The 19,960-nt window shown below is 36.6% G+C and overlaps 1 protein-coding gene across 5 annotated transcripts in view; it reads right to left on the reverse strand.

Annotated features, from left to right (window-relative positions):
- Nucleotides 1-19,960, reverse strand: part of CLASP1 (cytoplasmic linker associated protein 1) — a 264,483-nt gene that overhangs the window by 64,408 nt on the left and 180,115 nt on the right. For 4 of the 5 annotated variants that reach the window (XM_045559396.1, XM_045559398.1, XM_045559397.1 and 1 more), the window contains 3 exons: nt 16,669-16,836; nt 3,843-3,946; nt 305-549 (listed from right to left, as the gene is read on the reverse strand). In XM_045559396.1, coding sequence (XP_045415352.1) covers nt 305-549; nt 3,843-3,946; nt 16,669-16,836 — 517 coding nt within the window. Of the gene's footprint in view, nt 1-304; nt 550-3,842; nt 3,947-10,970; nt 11,079-16,668; nt 16,837-19,960 lie in introns of all 5 variants that reach the window. The other variant, XM_045559400.1, reaches the window with a different exon arrangement.

Consider the following 19,960-nt stretch of genomic DNA (forward strand, 5'->3'; position numbering starts at 1 on the left):
TGTTTTATTTTCTACTTGAATTGCAAACTGTACCAGGATTCTCAAACAACATCTACCGGACAAATGTAACACATAAGGGAACAAAATGCTCTGTAAATCCAATAAATGACAGAATTTTTCCCAGGTATTTCGAAGCCTCTGAATGGCAAGGACTACGTCTTAGTCACCTTAGTACCTTTAGTGCCTACCCTGCAACTAGAACTTTGTAATAAGGACTCCACAAATGACAGGGAATCCCTTTAAAGCTCCTGATGAGTACAGCATGGGACTCCAACTTAGCTCACACACTTGTTCTTGTCCTCACCTCAGTGTTCTTTGGCTCTTCAGTAAGTTCTGCAGGCCCAGAAGCCCTTCTTTCCTCTCTGACCAGTTTGAACTAGCACAGTGGTTGAGAACTTCTGCTACATCCTCGGTCTGCCGCAGATAATGGGGAATGCCCCCGTTCCTGGAGCCGTACGAGCGCTCAGAGCAAACACTCGAGGCATCACTGTTGGCATCATCGTCAGAATACATCCCATACGGCTCATATCTCCTCCTCACAGGCTTCTTCTAACAGATCCAACGAGGGATGGGGGTGATCGAGGAAAAAATGGAAAGGTGAAATGACCATGAGTCATACCAAACAAAATCAACAACAAAGAGTTAACTGTAAAAAGAGAGACAGACACACACACACACACACACACACACTCTCTCTCTCTCTTTTCCTGTGCTTACAGATTAGGGAAATAAAAAGAGAAAAAGTCTTCCAGCAGGTAAATAAGTAATCAGCATGGCATTCTGCAGCAGACGGAAAGAGCACGGCCTCTAGTAGAGCGCGTGGACTTCTCAGGAAGACACATGGGTTGCAATCCTGGTGCCTCCGCTGACTGGCTGTGTGACTTCAGAAAGACTGCTAAGCTTTCTGCTTCAGTTTCCCCATGTTCCAGACCATAATAACTACACCTATCACACAGGCTTGCTGTGAGAATGAAATGAAATTATTTGTTCAATAATCCAGCTCAGGTGACACACCGTAAACGTGTGCATCCACCAGCCCCTCCCCAATCAAAAGCAATATATCTTGGGCATGGTATATGGGAAATTTGTTTGAATATTCATGTTTCCTTAAGAAAGTCTAAATTTGAAATATCAGTGGCAGAAGTATCCTATGTCAAAAAATTCTTCAAATATTTGATCCACTTTTATTAAAGACTTAAAGTTTTGAAACACAAATAGGCTTCTTTTAAAGCAGACTATAATATTCACTTCATTTCATTTCTCTTAACCTGCATACAAAACTGTTAGTTAAACCCATAAATGATATAGCAAGAGCTATACAAAATTGATAAAATTTATAATATAATTTTTCTAACAGAAAAACAAATAGTTATTGGTTTAAACCATACAAATTCAATTCTCTAATAATATGGCTTATTATTATTAATCCCAACTTGCTCAGGACTGGTTCTGCCTATGCCTATTGTTGCAGTGTAATTGTGAACAGCATCCTCTTTCTCTCTCAAAAGCACTTTGTTTGGATGATAAATTATACGATCATAATATAATTTACTAATACATATAACACATGATCTACTTATATATAAACTAGATTTCTAAAATAAGAAAAATCTTGATAAATCCATTCATGAAGTCATGACAACGTAAGAATAGGTCCAAATTGAGTTAATAAAATGAAACACCACTAGAAGAAGGAACAGACTTTGACATTCAAAATAAATACTAAAACAGATGTATGTGAAAGGTGACTGACTTCACCACTAACAAAGGCAACAATGATGCTGAATCATTGTTGTTACAACTCAACAAAACCATAATTCAGACCAGAATTTCTATACTATACTACATTTTTTGCTTTCACTAGCTACTAAAAGAAATATGCTTGCAACAGAAGAAATAAAGTTGTAAAACAAAAGTTAAGGCACTGGTACCTTGCTCCTGGAGTCTCCTAACAGCTGTAGGCAGGAAAATATTGAAGGATGGGGAAAAAGCATAGAGAATTATGTCAGAAGCATATGTGGGGACTGTTCTTGCAACAAAAGTGTACAGCAAAACATATCTCAGCAAACCAAAAATACAGGTTAGCAAGCGTTTCATATCAAGCGAATAATAATAAAGAATGCTTTCAAAATGCCATTTCCTAACCCTCCTAGAACTCTCATAAGACCTTCTGGTACTTGCTGTAATTCTTTGCTAAAGCTCTTCCTGTGCCAGTGAGGCACATCTCTAAGGTCACTGTTAATTCTACTATCTATTCCTCTGAGTCATTCTGTCTGCCCTGGGGTGTCTATTTGGTGAGGCAAGGATTCTGTGCCATTCCTATATTTTCTCTTCTGAAGCAGGTCCCTAGCAGAGACCATATAGTTTGGACAAAAAGTAACAAGGGCGGCATGAGTGCAATGGGAGCTTGAGCTCACATAAGAGCTCAAGTCAAGTTAAGTCAAAGCTCAAACTCTCAAGTCTTATTCTGCCTCCTAGAACTTTGCACACAGTTCTTTGCACAGTTCTTTAAAGAACTAAGAAATCCCCCCATCCTAACTGGAAGTCCCATTTAACTAAGGGATTCACATCCATCATTTCCCATCCCTTGTAACCTCCACTTCCTAGGGACATAAGAGACAGATTCTAAATGCTACAACTTGGAAGAAGAAACAGTGTCAGAGAAATCTGTTCCGGCTCTTGACTCTTACATTAAAGCCAAGGTTAGAGTGATTATCCTAACTCTGGCACCTGCCAGAAAAAAGTCCTTATACATATAAGGCCGAGGAATCAAGCTGGCCAGGCAGGCAGTCTGCCCACAGGGAAAGCATTATGAGAGCAGCAAACTGCTTGCTCAGAGACACTTGTCAAAGTAATCTGACTGAGCAAGAATAAATGGGAGAAAAGAAGGAATGAAAGCTGGAATCGCGGTAGTCAGAGACTATAAAATGTTGATCAGATGAAACATGGCTGGATTGAAAATAAAAACTTCAGGGTCTGAAGCAGGATATTATATACTTTTCCCCTTATAAGAGAATAAATCTTAAAATAGCAGAAGCAAGGCCAGGGACCAGACAATTCTAAAGAATATTTATTTCAAGTGCTGAGCACATATACTGGAATATGCAAAAGACTATGTTACTACTAAGCTGAAATGCATCTTTAAAAAGCAATTTGACCACAAGCCAATTCTACCAAGGAACTTTTTGCTATAACCACAAATTAAAGGAGTTATGAATATTTTGTGTTTTTTAGATACTGCATTGTAATGATGCAAAAACATACTTCACCAGTGCTTCAAATCCTCAAAGATTTAACCTTAAAATTTAGAAAGTTTTCTTAAATTACTTAAGAACCCATTTTCTAAAACAAACAAAAAAAAACAAACAAACAAACATGAAATCATATGGACCCCCAAGTGAAGTAATGGAATAAATGAAAGATTTGCAAACCTCAAACTCTATTACCTACTATTATAATAATATGCCATCAAAGTCTGTAAAGCAAGAGAAGCAAGTGGAAAAAAGGAAATGCTGGAAAAAAACATGGTGACAAAGAAAAAAAAAAGAATCCCAATGACATCTGAAAAGCTCAATGTCATCAAAACCTCGTTCATACTATGGAGCACAGATAAAAAATCCTTGATGCTAATGTCTTCTATAAAGCCATTTTTCACTTACATGTACGCATAGGTAAAAGTTTAAGAAGAAAATAGTAATAACGTAAATTTACCCAATATTTATACAATTTCAAAGCGTGTCAAAGGTGATTTAGTAACCTGATTTGGGGACAATTTCCTGTCAAGACAGAGAATAATGCAGATGATTAATTCAGAGAGACGGTGTACATATTGTGCCTCTTACCAAAGCATCAGCAACAGCAGCTTCCAGATCTGTACTTGTGCTCAAAACTCGCATGGCATTCACAGAACCAGGTATTCTTCCTGGCTGGCCAAGCCCAAACCGGTCTATTCAAAAAAACAAAAGCAAAAGATATGTCACTTAAACTCAAATTTTCTCAGTTCTTTGTAATGGGTCCTGCCTCTTCCCACCAAGTAGACAGAGGCATTGAGAAATCTCTAGTCAATTTTAACTACACTTGACTTGTTTACCAGTGGTAGAGGTTAAGTTGTTCACATTTAATCTTGTCACAAAGCATTCTGTCAATTGAAATTGTTTGAACATGACATTTTATTATTGAAAAAGTTCTGAGATGTGAGAGAGGGAGAACTTATTGTAGAAGAGAACTGAGTGGGCTATGAGTCAAGTCCTTTAATCTACTTAGCTTTCCTTCTAGAGGCAGGTAGCTTTGGTGTTTGGTCAAACTGATTAGAAAGCTTCATGGTTTGATAAATGAGCTCTAACGTAATGTGTAATAAGAAGTAAAATTTTGAAAAAAATGTATTAAATTGATCTCTCTGCAAATGTTCACTAGTGTCACTACTGTTTAATTGTTATTAAGCTCAATTAGTTTTAGATACTTGTTCATCATGATGCTTATGTCACCAAAGATTATTTTTTAAGCCAATTTATTAAAATTCTTTAATAATCACCATAAAAATCTAGCACTTTCACTACAGAACACTAATCATCCAGATAAAGTTAGTATAATTTTTACCTGGATTCCTCAAAGGATTTTTCAATAAAAGCTTTATATAGGTAAACAAAATGAAAAGAATCCAAATAATTTAAAATAAATTTTAGCAGTTCAAACTATTTTAAGCTTGTTAATGATCATGGAAATGAAGACTCACTTTTTAAAGTCCCACTAAGTCAGCTGACCAGCCTTCCTTAAGAAGTGCTGGAGATTAAAACTATATATAATAGGAGAAAGTCCGTGTAAGTTATACTTTGCAAGTGTGTTATATTATCTCCTGGTAAAAAGTTTCTTATTTAAAATTCTAATGTATAACAACCTTTGGAAGAAAAATGTTAAGATAAAAATGTTTTCTCTGTGTTAACAAATATGACACTGCTTGGACAAGGGAAATCTCTATATTAGCCATATTCCAGAAGCATTTAGAATAAAAGGGAAACTAATATTTATTTTACATGAATTGCCCTTTCCTATAAATGATGTATTTAAAATTTTGGATATGTAACAAGACATCACCTACAAAACTGGTGAACTTTTTAAAGTGAAGTATCATTTGGCTTTTTTAAAATGTCAATTTCAAAACATTACACCTTCCACCACCATAGAAAGGGAGAAAAATTTAAACACTGCTAGTCAAGAGTTATACAGTCATGAATTTTTATAAAGAAACAAAAATTATATGTTATACTATCCCCTTTTTTAATGCATTTGCTGATCATTCCAAATGTCATTTTAGCCATTATATTTAAAAGGTAATTTAATGTGCCATATAAACTAAAAAAGACTACAAAAACAATTATATCTCTCTATCTATATAGATTTATCAGTTGAAATATGAAACAAGTGAGATTTACTATGCACTAGTTTTATAGATGATCTTTGTTCATCTTTTTTTCCATTAAAAAAGGGTAGATAGTAGAAGATTTATGAGTAACAGAATGAAAGTAATTCAGTTATAAGCCATTTAAAAATTACCCAGCATAAACTTAAATAAAATGGAATCTAAAAAAATTAAAAAACTAAAAAAAAGGATCTCATGCCAGCAATTCTTGCTCCAAGGATAATACTGATTTTTTGAACACAAAATTAAAACTATAAAAACAATGCAATTAATCTGTGCTTCCCAGATGCATACAGCTTTGCCAGACACAGTGACTGTAGATCATCTGATAAATATCATAGACAATTTGAATTTTAAATCTTTAGGGGAAATGTTTGTCTGGATCTAAGCAAAATTATAAACTTTTTGTTTCTGCCAGACTAAAATCTGTTCCATGTTCTCACTGTTCTGACACAATCACGAAGCTCAATTTTCCCAGAGATGGACATATATGACTGTGCCCTCACTCTGACTCATAAACTTCAGGGGAATGTACTTAATCAGAACATATACAGCTAAAATGTACAACTGGCTTCATGTAGAAGAAAAACAGAAAATAACTGATTCAGTGAATTGGTAACAACTGTCACCATCAACAGACTGCAAATTCACACGTTATGCCTTACTCAATTGAGAAAACTAGTCAGCAGGGACTGTGAACACATAAAAATGCCAGTTAAATCTGGCAAACTGATGCTGTATGGCTACTTTTTGTCACTGTGGCTAACCAGTGGATTTGGGGTTTTATTAAATGGAACTGTGACAGAAGGTTTTGGGGTCTGCAGGCTACAAAGACTAACTGTGGCCTGACTTAATTACTTGAATCTTAATCTTATTTTTCCATAAAACTTTTAGAAAAATACATTTATTTTCATACATATGAAATAATGCATGCTATAATTTGGAACATTGGTAACTAAATAGTACCTCAAAATAATTTGAACTAAACACTAATAACTAGCATTAATATTCGACAGTTTATTGGGAGTGAAGACTTTGGAGATGAAAGACTCTGTCAGATGATGTGCATTCCCCCCTCTGCACACAGGGAACCTACATGATACCTAGTTTTCGTTGTTGTTTTCCTGGGGAGGGGGTGGCAGAAAGGGAAGAAGTCCTTCCCAATTTTTTGTTTTGTTTTAACATAAATACGAACACTGGAGAAATGATGTTGTCAAACAGGCTATAAAGCATCTATGGCCTATTAACAGAACTATAAACATTCAACAACTTAAAAAAATAAAAGCACATTGGGGAAAAAAAATATGAGGTGCATACATGCCAAGTGCTAGCCGACACAGATGAAAACAAATGTTAACATGGGTGTGAAACTAGAACATATGAAGAAGCCAAGTCATGCAGTTAGCACTTGTTCACCTGACTGCCCAACAGATTCAGCAGTGGAGAGAGCACTAGTGGACCTGGAATGACGTCGAGAGGCTGCAGGTAAAAGGAACGGCAACACCCACAGGATTAACACAGAAGTACCCAAGACAGAAAATGCCACAGTCCAAAGGAAATGCAAGGACTACTACCAACAAGGCCATGTTTTCTCATGAAAAGAAATGGTGCTGGATATGAATGGACAGCAAGTGCCAATCCCAACTGCACAGTAGCTGGCTGGCTCTCACACAGCATTAACACACAGGCACGACAAAGGCACTCTTTAAGGTGCTCCAAACTAAGTGTGCACAACCAACTCGGACTCCAGGCTTATAGTGACGCCATGAAGCCTCCATCAGCCAGTATGGAAATATGCAACATGAAGAACATCAGGAGTCCAGAGCACCATCGACACCCCCGAGTGAAACAGCAATAAGATGGATTATTAACTCAGCTCACGAGATGTTTCATCAGTATGTGATGCATATGCGACCATGCACCAAAAACAAAAGCATAGAAGTTCATAATGCTATTTTAACAGAAACAGAATGAAATCACAGGAAGGGGGCTCAACAACTGTAATTCCATTTTCCCCAAAATGTTTGTTGTTCTGTTGCATGAATATCCTAATTATTAATGTATCCTAACTGGTGGAAATTTGGTTGTAATAAGTTTAGTGACCTTCCTTGAGAGGCAGCTGCAGTATTCTGGTTATAGCACCAGTTTCGTAATACAACCATAAAACCTGGTTTGATCACAATTAGCTGTAGGACCTTAGGCAAAGTGTTAGACCTCTCTGTGCCTCAGTTTCTTCATCTGTAAAATGGTGCTAATGATGATACCTCTCTCTTGGGACTTATTCAGAAGATTAAAGAGATCATACATAAGCACTTAAAACAGTGGTTAAGAGTGGTGGTGGTGCTGGTGGTAGCATCAACAGCTAAGAGCAAACTCCAATTTTATAATTAGACATCAAAAGATCATTTTGTTAGCAAGTATTCATATTAAGTACATTAATTCATCAACCTGAGGAAATAAAGGCCAAACTCTGTCCTCATGTGGACAGAGAATAACTTTTAGAATAATTATGAGATAAAGACTTGATTCAAAACAGTGACTTATGACCATCGATCCACGCAATATACAGCTCTTCTTCACCTCAGGAAAAAGCAAAAGATAATACGCTTCCATTCATTACTCTGAAAAATGATTATACCACAGAAAATGTACAGGTTTAACAAAGTAATACTGAGCAGTGCTACATTTCATCCACACTACTGGAGTATTCTATACACATTAATACTCTCATATTTAGTCATAAAATATCAAAACCTCGAATTCTTCAATGTATTACAATTTATTTTTTAAGCTCACGTCAGTTTATAACACATGCATCCCTGTGGTATTAAACAGCAAAGTTACCTGGTCAATAAGGACAAATTTTCACCAGCATGCAGAAAAAAACAAAAATTCCTCTTTTCTCAAGATTCAGAAAAAGCAAAGATAAATTTCTAAAACAGATTTTATAAAATTATCACTTTCCTTAAATAAGGAAGTTGGCAAAATATTTTAAGACTCAAGCAAACTATGTATTTATTATAAAAATACATCAGTATTGTATCTTGATAGCTTCAAGATACAATAGATTCAAAATAGTTTTTAAGCAATAATTGATATGTAGGTTCCTTATAAAGTTGTCCTTTTGTTCTGTCTCAATAGAATATTCCAAAGTAGATCTCTTACACAAATGAGTACTCTGTCCCATTCACAAGTGAACACCCAAAAACAGAATCCAAGGAGGACTCACTTATGTCAATGCCTGATTTACATCACAGTCCTAGAGCCCTTAATTTCACCTAATCAAAACTATAACTACATAAATATACACTTATACCATTAAAATGGTCCAAAACAATCTTGTAATAGAAATGCAAACTTAAAAACAATATATATTCACTAAAACATATTTACTTTCATTCCTTTTTTTAAAATGAAAGTTGGCTATATAATTTGATTCAAAGGAGCACCAACACATAATCCCATTAATTTCCAAAAGCGGTGAGAGAAGTGATTACTGAAATGAATGAGATGAAGAAGGAACCTTTAGAGGATGTGTAGTAAGCTCCCCTGGGGACAACCACCATCTGGGATGTATCTTTGAATTCCCAGGGCCTAATACCAATCCTGGAAATCACAAACTCAACTGAGCGCCTTCTATGTGTCGAACCCTGCAGAGGCCCCAGAGATACCATTTAAGACATTTTTGAGAACAGATGAAAGACACTGAATTATCAGAACTACTTTCAAATGAGGCAGCCTTGAAGTCAAATATGGATTCAAACTCCACCACTTAGCTGTGTGACCTTGAGAAAGTGGCTTAATCTCTCTAAGACTCTGAAGATAATACCTGTCCCAGAAGGTGAACCGGGACCATGAGGCATTAGCCGGCTGATGGCTCCAAATGGTGCAGGTACACATGAACACAGTTGTTCTTGCTGGACGTAAGTTTTAGGGACAGGTTTAACCCAAGGGGCAAAAAAACGCATAGTATAAAAATTTAGCTCAAAGACATTAACTACGAACAGAAGACACAAGCTGATGCTAATCCACACCTTCTGCCTTGGGAGTAGCAATTATACATTTCAACATTCTGGGCTGTCACCAAGACAGTTAAGCAGATCCACTTAGCCAAAGAAAGTGAAAAACAGACAAGATCACTCAACTACTTAGAGTGCAATTAGGACCTCAAGAATTCAGCACACCTTGCCTGGTCCATAGACCACAGGCCAGATTACAAAGGCTGTTTCTATGGACAGTATTAAAAATGCCAGCACATGTATAAAATAAAAACATTGAATTACTTCTAAGAGACAAAACAACCAATAAACAGATTAAATTGTTTATTCATATAATAGGATATTTGGAAGGTCAAATAGTGAGCAAGGATGCAGAGATATACAGCCTCAATTTAAAAGGAAAAATCACCAGTTCATTCAAGGGGGGAAAAAAAGAACAAACAAAACCCTTCACTGACACCTCTCATTTATTGAAAATTCTGCTCTAATGTCTCAGATTGCTGCTGAATAGCTGACATGCGCTAGGTAAACTGCCCCACTCAAGGGCTTGTGCTAACCAGGTACAATACCTCACAACAGGTATTAGCTCATTAAGTCAAGGCTATCATCCAGCAGGGCTCTGGCATCTGTTGACCTGCTCTTTTCCAGAACCTCACAGAGGATAATGGGCCATTAAGAAATATATCTAGATTTTGATTACTGATACTGATTGGGGGAAAAAGATATTAGAAGTAGATGACATTAGAAGGAGATAAGTAGAGGCAAATATTGAGACATTATGCTTTTAACATCCCTCTTCTGCAGTGACATTTACATATTTCAAAGACCAGTTACATAATCACGTAGTCAAAATAAGAGACTGCTGCAGTCCATACTTCCATGTGATAATTAAAAGCAGAAAATATACATCCGTACGGCACTTAAGATGCCAAGGAACTAAAAAATAATTACTGATGAATACAAAATATTGCTTTTCATAAAAGTACGTGCTGACATATGTCTTTGGGGATTAATAGTCTGTAGTAACTGAAAAGGTATGCATTCATTTTAGAGAAAGGCAGGACAATTGACACTAAAAAGAAAACTCATGTTGTTTTCTAAACATTATCATGATTGCACTTATGTTCCTTGAGTTAAATCACATGTAGAGTGATCTTTAGTAAAATTCGAGATAAATTGTAAAACTTCAATGAGCAATGATAAACTTTGGATTAACTTAGTATTTTTAAGCAGCAGCTCACTTTGGCTGAGTTTTGCCTTCTGTTAGAAATTGCCACTCAGATGGGCTCACCTTACAGCAAGTGGTCACCAGTGACAACAGTACAGAGTGAAGTGGTGCTTTTTTCCTCTAATATATGAAAATTGGAAGTTGCCAAAATTCAAGCATGCAGAGGGGGACGACAAAGGGTAACTAAGGAAGAGGAAAGAAAGAAGAAAAAGGACCACAAGGACAGTAGAGGAGGGAAAGCGGGTCATTCCACCTAGCAGTGTCTCGGACAAGCATTTGGAGCAGGGAGAGGAACTCCGCTCCTCAGTCAGCGCCTGCGTGTACTCACCAAGTGGAGGAAAGCCCCGAGCAGGGCTTGTATCTCGGCTGCTCTCACGGCTGGTATTGCGGCTGCACCCCTGACTCATGCTGGGTCGAGGGATACGGCTGCTCCGTGCTAGCGTGCAGCATGAGGGGTTTCAGAGAAGGTGAACAAGTTTAATGAAGACAAAAAACTCACAAATTGTCAGTCACATTCGGTTAATGTAATTATGACATTGTCCACGCTGGGGAGTTCTGGCGACTGAGCCACCTGTCCATGCTGCGGTCTCACTGACTGACGTGCCAACACAAGAGAGTTTGGGTAAAAACCTGATTACGCTCAATGCCTCAGAAAGCTAGGAATTTTAGTATGAAGGTGAAATTACACCTAAATGTAAGAAATGAAAAGAAATTTTTCCAAAGAACAAACTGGCATCAGAAAATACAAGACTATAAGCCTTTTAGAAATGATCAGCTTATATGGGGGTAACAAACTTTTCTACAAGAGGACAAAAGACCAAAGCTGTTTTCATTATGCACTTGGTTCTTAGAAGGGTAATTTAATTTAGATTAACAAACAGTCAGAATAAAGGGTCTGGTCCACGAACTTACCTAATGAAAAGGAAGAGGGCTCACTTCTCCCAGGCTGGCCTTCTTTACAAAGAGAAGCCTTAAGGGTCAACACAGCTAGAGTCTATCCACTCTGAGTGAATGAGCAGATGCTTCAAACACATTCAATTATCTGAACCAACAGATATAAAGAGTAGAGGCTGCTATCCTTTACTGATCCCAACATTTAATCCCAGGTTTTTCTCTAGGAATCCAGAAAGATTTGCCTGTGATCTCTACCAAGCACCATCACTGACACAGTCTTCTACCCTGAATCAACAGCAAGTAGATCGATACTTTCAATTATTTGGGTAAAAGATCCCTCCACTGACCTGAGAAGAGTAAATTACTTTGTGATTATCTATAGATAAAGCTTGTTATTCTCATGTTATAAAACACTGAGACTATAAGACAGAGTCACATGAATAACCTAAGGTCTAATATTAATAACTTGGCTGTGAAGCTCAGAAAAGACCATGACACCTTTGTTTCTCAATTTGAGAAAATGGAAATATATTAGCAGCAAAATACTCCAAAACAACCTTCCATAATGAATGAGTGAAGGTGGAATGCATAACATAATAGCTGACAGGAACAATATACATTTCCATTTTGAGAGGATCTACAACTTCTCAACTAGATAGAAATGTCTTTCTCAGAGATTTTGGAAGCAATAAATCAATAAATACATCAATGATTCTTTGATATAAAAACAAACACTTATTCTATATTACAATGAGCATACCCTATTTTTTAGAGCACAGATTTATTGTACAGCCAAATTGTAACAAGAATGCCTTACAAACCAGAATCATGAAATTCCGTGATAAAAAAGAATATGAAAGTGAAAAATAAAGCCAACTTCCTATTGTGCTCAGGTGCTCAGTGCTAGGGTTGAACTAGACCCTGAAGGCTTTTAAACAATGTTCAAATGCTTATACTGCCCAGGCCAAAAAAGGTCAGGCACAGGAATGCACTCTGAGCAATCAGGCCAAACAAGGCTTCATTGGAGCTTCGTTAGAAATTCCTAAACTCTCCTCAAATTTGCCAGAGTGACAGGAAAACACTGAGTTTTCACTCAAAGTAGTAGTGGCTATTTTATCAGCAATTCTTGATAACATTCTACACAGCTCCTACAATGAGGGCAAAAGGAATAGGTACCATATTAAATCCTTAAAAAACTAAGTAATAGTTTTTTAAGTTCCAATAGTTCCACTATGGAAAAGTTTCCTAGAAAGTACAAAGCAAAACTGCTCATCCATAGAAGACCAACGCTACATCTGAGTCATAAAGTGACTTCTCCAGTTCCAGGCTGACTCATGGTCCAGCCGCTTGGCCTTTCTGTGTCTCAGCCTCCCCTCAGGCAAATGAGGATCAAGAAATAGTCCCATCATTTAAATGAGAAGGATACAATGAAATAACCCACACATGTAAGTACTTCAGAGTCCCTGCTGAATGGCACACATGAAAATCTTGTCTTATTCCACCACCCACTCCAAAACAAATAATCACAAAGTAATAAAAACAGTCCTGATAAGTTTTTCATGTAAGTTCATACTTATTTGAGCATTTTCTTAATAGTTCTTGCCTGATTACTTTTGAACTTTTACTCAGCTCTCCTTCCTTAAATTCATATACATGCTACAACAGTAAGAAATGCACTCTCTGGGCTAACTCTGCTTTGTGAGGACATTAAAGAGCATTAACAGGGATAGACATATACGATTTGAAATAACAGTACATACAAATTTCTCAACAAGTTTACCCCTTCTGATTTTTCACCCAGAAAGTTCATTCACCCATTTGTGGGGACTGACCAGTAGTCGTATACACAAAAAGATTTCTTTCTTTTTACAATTTTGTGAAAATCTGCCCATAGTTACCCTAAACCTCATTAAAGTACATCTAGTGGTGACATCAACAGTTCAAATGTTATAATTTAAAGCACGAGAGGAAAAAACACTCACTCACTTATAACACCACTTTCAAAGACTAATCTACAAGGAGGATTTTAAATAACTATATAAATAAATGATTTTTATAGACTAATTAGGTGGTCAAAACTTAAAAAAAAAATTATACCAAATCAACTTGTCGTTTAAGTGCCACGACTAAACGTTCTGTGTGAGAATACGTCACGGAGGACGAAGCGGCAGACATGATGAGCACAGGCTTGCTGCGCCAACCCTAACAGCAGCGTCCCAGGCAGCTCTTCCGTCCTGTGCTTACATGAAATGCTGGGAAGCCTTGAAAACCATGTGATAGGTTTTCAATTGTTGGTGGACACTCTGCCCCATCTTCAGTGTTTTAATGGTAATCCTGACTTGTCTTTTCAGGGAAGATCCAACCAGAACTCACATTGAAAAGCAGAAGTACAAAGGATTAATAAAAACAACCAGAAGTTAAAGACATGAAATGTCTCTCTGGTCTAGACATTGTCATGTCTTCTCCTTGGACAGTTTAATATCACAGTTGAAATGGATTATCATTAATTTTAATTCTCTGAAAGTATTTTTAACCAGAAAATCTTAAAGCATTCTAAATACATATTCATAGCGTGTAAATGGCATAAATGTCAAGAGAGTTTTTAATAGCCTTTTCAATAGATGAGTAGGGGAAGAAGGGAACTAAAGGCAAATTTCCAAAATATAACAACTATAGGTGCTAGGGATTTATGTGACTTTATTATCTATAAAGTCTTTATTATCTCTAAAGCACATAAAAATGAAACAATTTACAAATGTACTTTTCCACTCAACTGGAAAGCTTACAAGGGAATAATTCGCCAAGAAAAAAAGAGAGTAGCTGGAATTTATTTTGCCTCTTGGTTATTTAACAGGAATTATATATAGTCTGTTTAGCTAAAGAAATGCCAAAGAAGAAGAGCCTTGGCATCATTTTTAAAACAAATGAGAAAAGAAAATTTAGTTAGGAAATAATGATTTCAGACAAAAAGAGGCACAGTTGAAGCAAACATAATTTGTAGATAACTAGAATAATTTTCAGTGCAAATTCTAAGCCTAGTTTAGCTATCACTAAAACTGTTGAATTAACTGATTTGGGATTATGGAAAATATTCTTTAACAATGCTCCTCCCCTTTTCAAACATTTATATTGAAAACTGCTACACAATGAGCCAAATGTTTAGACACATAGGCATATATCCAGTAGGTACTAAATGATCACAGTAATATACAATTACTGAAAAATGCTAATATATCGGCCACCATATAAAATGAAATCTCTAAGTAATACTACAGGAAAAAGTGTAAAGACGTGTTTTAGTCACATATATTTCTTTATATGTGTGTATTCTCACAAAGTGCAAAAGTTTAAATATCTTCTTTAATCTGAACTGTATGTATGACCTCAAAGCTTCACCACATAACTGATCCCCTTAATGAACATTAAGGAAATAACCTTCAAATAATGCTTCAAACAGGAACTCTTTGGAAGGAACAATCTCCTCTTTAGTTCTCACTGATGTTTCATAATACCTCTTTGAAAAGCTCGTAAGTGCTGTTTTTTCAACTATATATGATGCAAACTCCATAGTTAAGATCATGGAACACCAGGTTCTAGAGTTACGTTAGATAAATGAAGTTGGGTTATTTCCCAATTTCAAAAAGAAGGTTAAAAAATGTCATCTCTAATAAATATAAAAAGAAAAATCCCAAAACAAAAACAAGTACAAAGCTAACAGGGATTACAAACAGACATCTTATAAACTTAAACAACTAAGTATGGAAAAAGGACAGCTGAAGCCTAACACCTAGATTTAAAATCAAATGTGTTTTCCAAAGAAAATCAGACCCAAACACATACATGTTACAGCACGAGATATAAAATTTAGATATTCCAGATGTGATCTTTTCTGTGGTTGTATCCACATCAACACCCAAATAACTTGTCAGCTCAGAGACCATGCTACATAATGCCAATAGAAAGTTGGCATAATAGAAATTAACGAAATCACCAAATACTTTTTACTTGCTTTGGAAATATGCATTCAAACCAAATCCTGTCTATTCTTAAATATCTGCTCCTGCCTTCTCGTAGCTCAGGTGGCCTTCAAGGACTTTCATAAGCTGGACCCTACCAGTGTCTGCCCCCAACTCCCATCCACCCTAACAAACTTCCTTTGCAGCAGCCAAGTGAATCATTTGTGGTGCTCTATCGCCTGACTGCTTCTTCACGTGCTTCTCTCCCTCTTCATCTCCCCACCCTGGCTAATCCCACCTTGTCCTTCACTAAAACAGGACCTATCCTGGGAAGCAGGAACTCTGGGAGGATCAGGGTGAACAAGGGCCTAAGACACTACTTTTTTATGGTCCTACAGCACCCTCTCAAAGTATCTGTCATACTGTTCTGCAATTCTATCTCTCCCGAGTAGATCACAAGCTCTCTGAAGTCAGAATCTAAATCTATCTTCTAATTCTCAGAGCTAACAAAATGCCTGGTACATCAGAGTAAACATTAAAGTAAAAACTGTTGAGGAGATAAGGTCTTTAAGTTGCTGAGAGTAATTCATATAATTGTACACATTATTACAAAGAAAGTAAATACTCCAACACAAAAATAAAGATTATATATTGGTTTTATCAATATGTAGCTGTTGTATTTAAACAAAATTATGTCAAAAGCAACTACACATATTTTTTTAACCACAGTTTCAACAATTAGGCTAGAGGAGATCAAAATTAAAATAAACATGGACCCTAAAAATTGTTTTGAAAATTCATATGGGCTAATGACTACTTACTGTTAATTAATGAAAAGAAAACGAAAAGCAATGTTGCTTCCGATAGTGAGGGAAAACCCCTGCTATTCCCCCAATTCTAATGCTTTGTAAAATTACTGTGTCACACAAAAACCTACCATGACATAATTCCTTCTCATCATTTTGAACTGTAAGTCCCACACATTTTTCTAACTGAAACCTCAACATGCCATAATCTGTATAAAGCACAAACTGAAATGTCTTTTTAACACAGGCAAAGTGACATCCTCAGTTCAAGAATAAATCTCTATTTCCTAAATTAGACACAATCATTAGATTATAATCAAAACTATGACCAAGCTGGGAATGGTGTTCCAAGATCTTTGAAAATCCTTACCTAATCCTATTCGGTTTGGACTTGTTTCTCGGCTACATCCCTGACTCCTGGGAATCTTGCTTCGCTTTTCTGAAGACGGTGTCACAGGTGGGCCTCTCGAGGAACTCCCAGCAAGTCCACCATAACCACTTCCCAACAATTTTCCTGGGGAACTTGACCGGCTGCCAGCTAAAAATGAAGTAAAACAAAAGATGCAAATCAGGGACTAAATTATAATAATTTCAGAAGCCAGTTTTTACACATTAACTTGGATCAAATACTAAGAGAATTTTGCATAAAAATAAGATTTTTAGTTGGCAGTAGTACTAATTTTTTTAAAATGTAGGAGCATAAAAAAATCACTCACCACAGGGAGAAATGGAAAAAGCTATAACAGACCTCATAGAAAGACTATCAGGTTGGTGCAAAAGTAATTGCATTTTTAGCACTGTTGAAATTTGTCCTTTGATATTGGAATACATTTTTAAATAAATGTGGTTATGTTATACATCCTTTTAATGCACATTTCTTGCTTCATGTTTTTTGCTAATGACTTATTACTTGCTTGTTATTTTATATTTATTTTAGACTATGGAAATGATGTTAGACAAAAAGCAAATTCCAGCGATTTTCTTATTCAAGTTCAAAATGGGTCATAAAGCAGTGGAGACAACTCACAACATCAACAACGTGTTTGGCCCAGGAACTGCTAATGAACGTACAGTGCAGTGGTGGTTCCAGAAGTTTTGCAAAGGAGGTGAGAGCCTTGAGGATGAGGAGCACAGTGGCCGGCCATTGGAACTTGACAATGGCCAACTGAGAGCAGTCATCGAAGCTGATCCTCTTACAACTACAGAAGAAGTTGCCAAAGAACTCAATGTTGACCATTCTACAGTCATTTGGCATTTGAAGCAAATAGGAAAGGTGGAAAAGCTCGATAAGTGGGTGCTTCCTGAGCTGACCAAAAATCAAAAAAATCATCGCTTTGAAGTGCTGTCTTCTCTTCTTTTATGTAACAACAATGAACCATTTCTCAATCAGATTGTGATGTGCAACGAAAAGTGGATTTTATCCAACAACCGGTGATGACCAATTGTCAGTGGTTGAACTGATAAGAAGCTCCAAAGCACTTCCCAGAGTCAAACTTGCACCAATAAAAAGGTCATGGTCACTGTTTGGTGGTCTGCCACCAGTCTCATCCACTACAGCCTTCTGAATCCCTGCAAAACCATTACATCTGAGAAGTATGCTCAGCAAATCGATGAGATGCACCGAAAATGGCAATGCCTGCAGCCAGCATTGGTCAACAGAAAGGGCCCAATTCTCCACGACAATGCCCGACCGCACATTGCACAACCAACACTTCAAAATTGAACAAATTGGGCTATGAATTTTTTTTGTTTGTTTGTTTTGAGACAGAGTCTCACTCTGTTGCCCAGGCTAAAGTGAGAGCCGTGGCATCAGCCTAGCTCACTGCAACCTCAAACTCCTGGGTTCAAGCAATCCTTCTGCCTCAGCCTCCGGAGTAGCTGGGACTATAGGCATGTGCCACGGCTATGAAGTTTTGCCTCATCCGCCACATTCACCTGACCTCTCGCCAACCCACTACCACTTCTTCACGCATCTCGACAACTTTTTGCAGGGAAAATGCTTCCACAAGGAGTAGGATGCAGAAAATGCTTTCCAAAAGAGTTCATGGAATCCCGAAGCATGGATTTTTATGCTACAGGAATAAACAAACTTACTTCTTGTTGGCAAAAATGTGTTGATTGTAATGATTCCTACTTTGATTAATAAAGATGTCTTTGAGCCTAGTTATAACGATTTAAAATTCACGGTCCAAACCCACAATTACTTTTGCACCAACCTAATAATTAATGGAAGACTAATATATCTCATAGAAATTGACAGAGCAGTCAAAATTGTATTTTGTGTGTATATGTATGTATACGCACACACTTCCCACATACACATGTATATCCCAACAAACAGAACATGTATCTTTTCCCCCTTACACACATGAATATTACAAAACTCAACTATATGCTAAGCCTCAAAACAAATCTCAAAAAATTTACATAAGTAGAAATAACACACAGACCACAGTCTCTGAGAAGTGTGCAATAAAATTGTAAATTAAAAACAAATAATATGGCTGGTAACTTTTGTTAATAGCTAAGCAGCCAGATAGCTATATAATCCCTTTTTTTGTGAAACAAACTTCTGAGAAAACAGCAAAATTTTAAACATCATGCCAATACACCCAAATGGCAGTCATTTACTCAGATCATCTCCTTAAGGAGAGAAGGCAATACAATTCTAAAACGTAAAGTATACATTTGTTGCACTAGAATAGAAGGACCCAGAGGGAAAAAAAATCTTTAAAATACTTACATGGAAATTTTATATACATATATACACACACACATACATGTATATATAATTTTAAAATAATATATATTAAAACTACCATCATTCAAATGAATCACTCAGGCAAGTACTCACAAAACTCTGATTTAACTACAATGTGAAGTGAAAAAATCATTGTAAAATCAGCAATATACATTACTATAAGGAATTTGTCTCAGGATCTACTAATTTGTCCATAAAATTTAAGCACACAAATAAAGTATTAAGCTACGTATAAGGGGAAAAGAAATCCATTTCAAACTCTAGAATTTGAACACACAGAAAAAAAATGCAGAAAGATTAACTAAGCTCATAATACAGAGAGAGACATTAATATTGTGCAAGGAACAAGGGGTGAGGGAGAATGCCACAAAAACAAAAAAGGCAAGAAGAGAAATGGCTTACCACCAGCAGGATTAGCAGATCTGGATCCTTGATTATGAGAGCAGACCAAAGGACAGGCAAAAAGTAGATTAAAAGACAATAACACAATACAGCAGGTCAGCATGCAACACAAAACAAATGTCATTGTTCACAAACATATTAGCAAAATAGCTATTTTTTTCTAGGACTTGTTCCTCCTTGTCTATTTCTGTACTTAGGTTTAATCATCCTACATTGGCACTTATTTCAGATCTGTTCATAAAACACTTACAAACCTACATGTACCAGGCACGGTGCTGGGCTTAAAAGATGCAGAGAAGAGTAAGACAAGCACCTGCCCTCTTCCCAGAGAACAGCTACTCTCTAGCTTTAAGCAACCTGAGGGAAGTGATTGTAACTTCCTCATCTGTGTATCACTCCCATCTTCAACAGTGCTTACCACATAGTAAGCGCTCAATAAACATCCATGCACTGAAAGAAAATGCTATTAGTTTCACTTGAATGTCCTATGACTTCTCTT

This window comes from Lemur catta, chromosome 8, assembly GCF_020740605.2.
Source record: "Lemur catta isolate mLemCat1 chromosome 8, mLemCat1.pri, whole genome shotgun sequence".
In the NCBI taxonomy this organism is placed as follows: Eukaryota; Metazoa; Chordata; class Mammalia; order Primates; family Lemuridae; genus Lemur; species Lemur catta.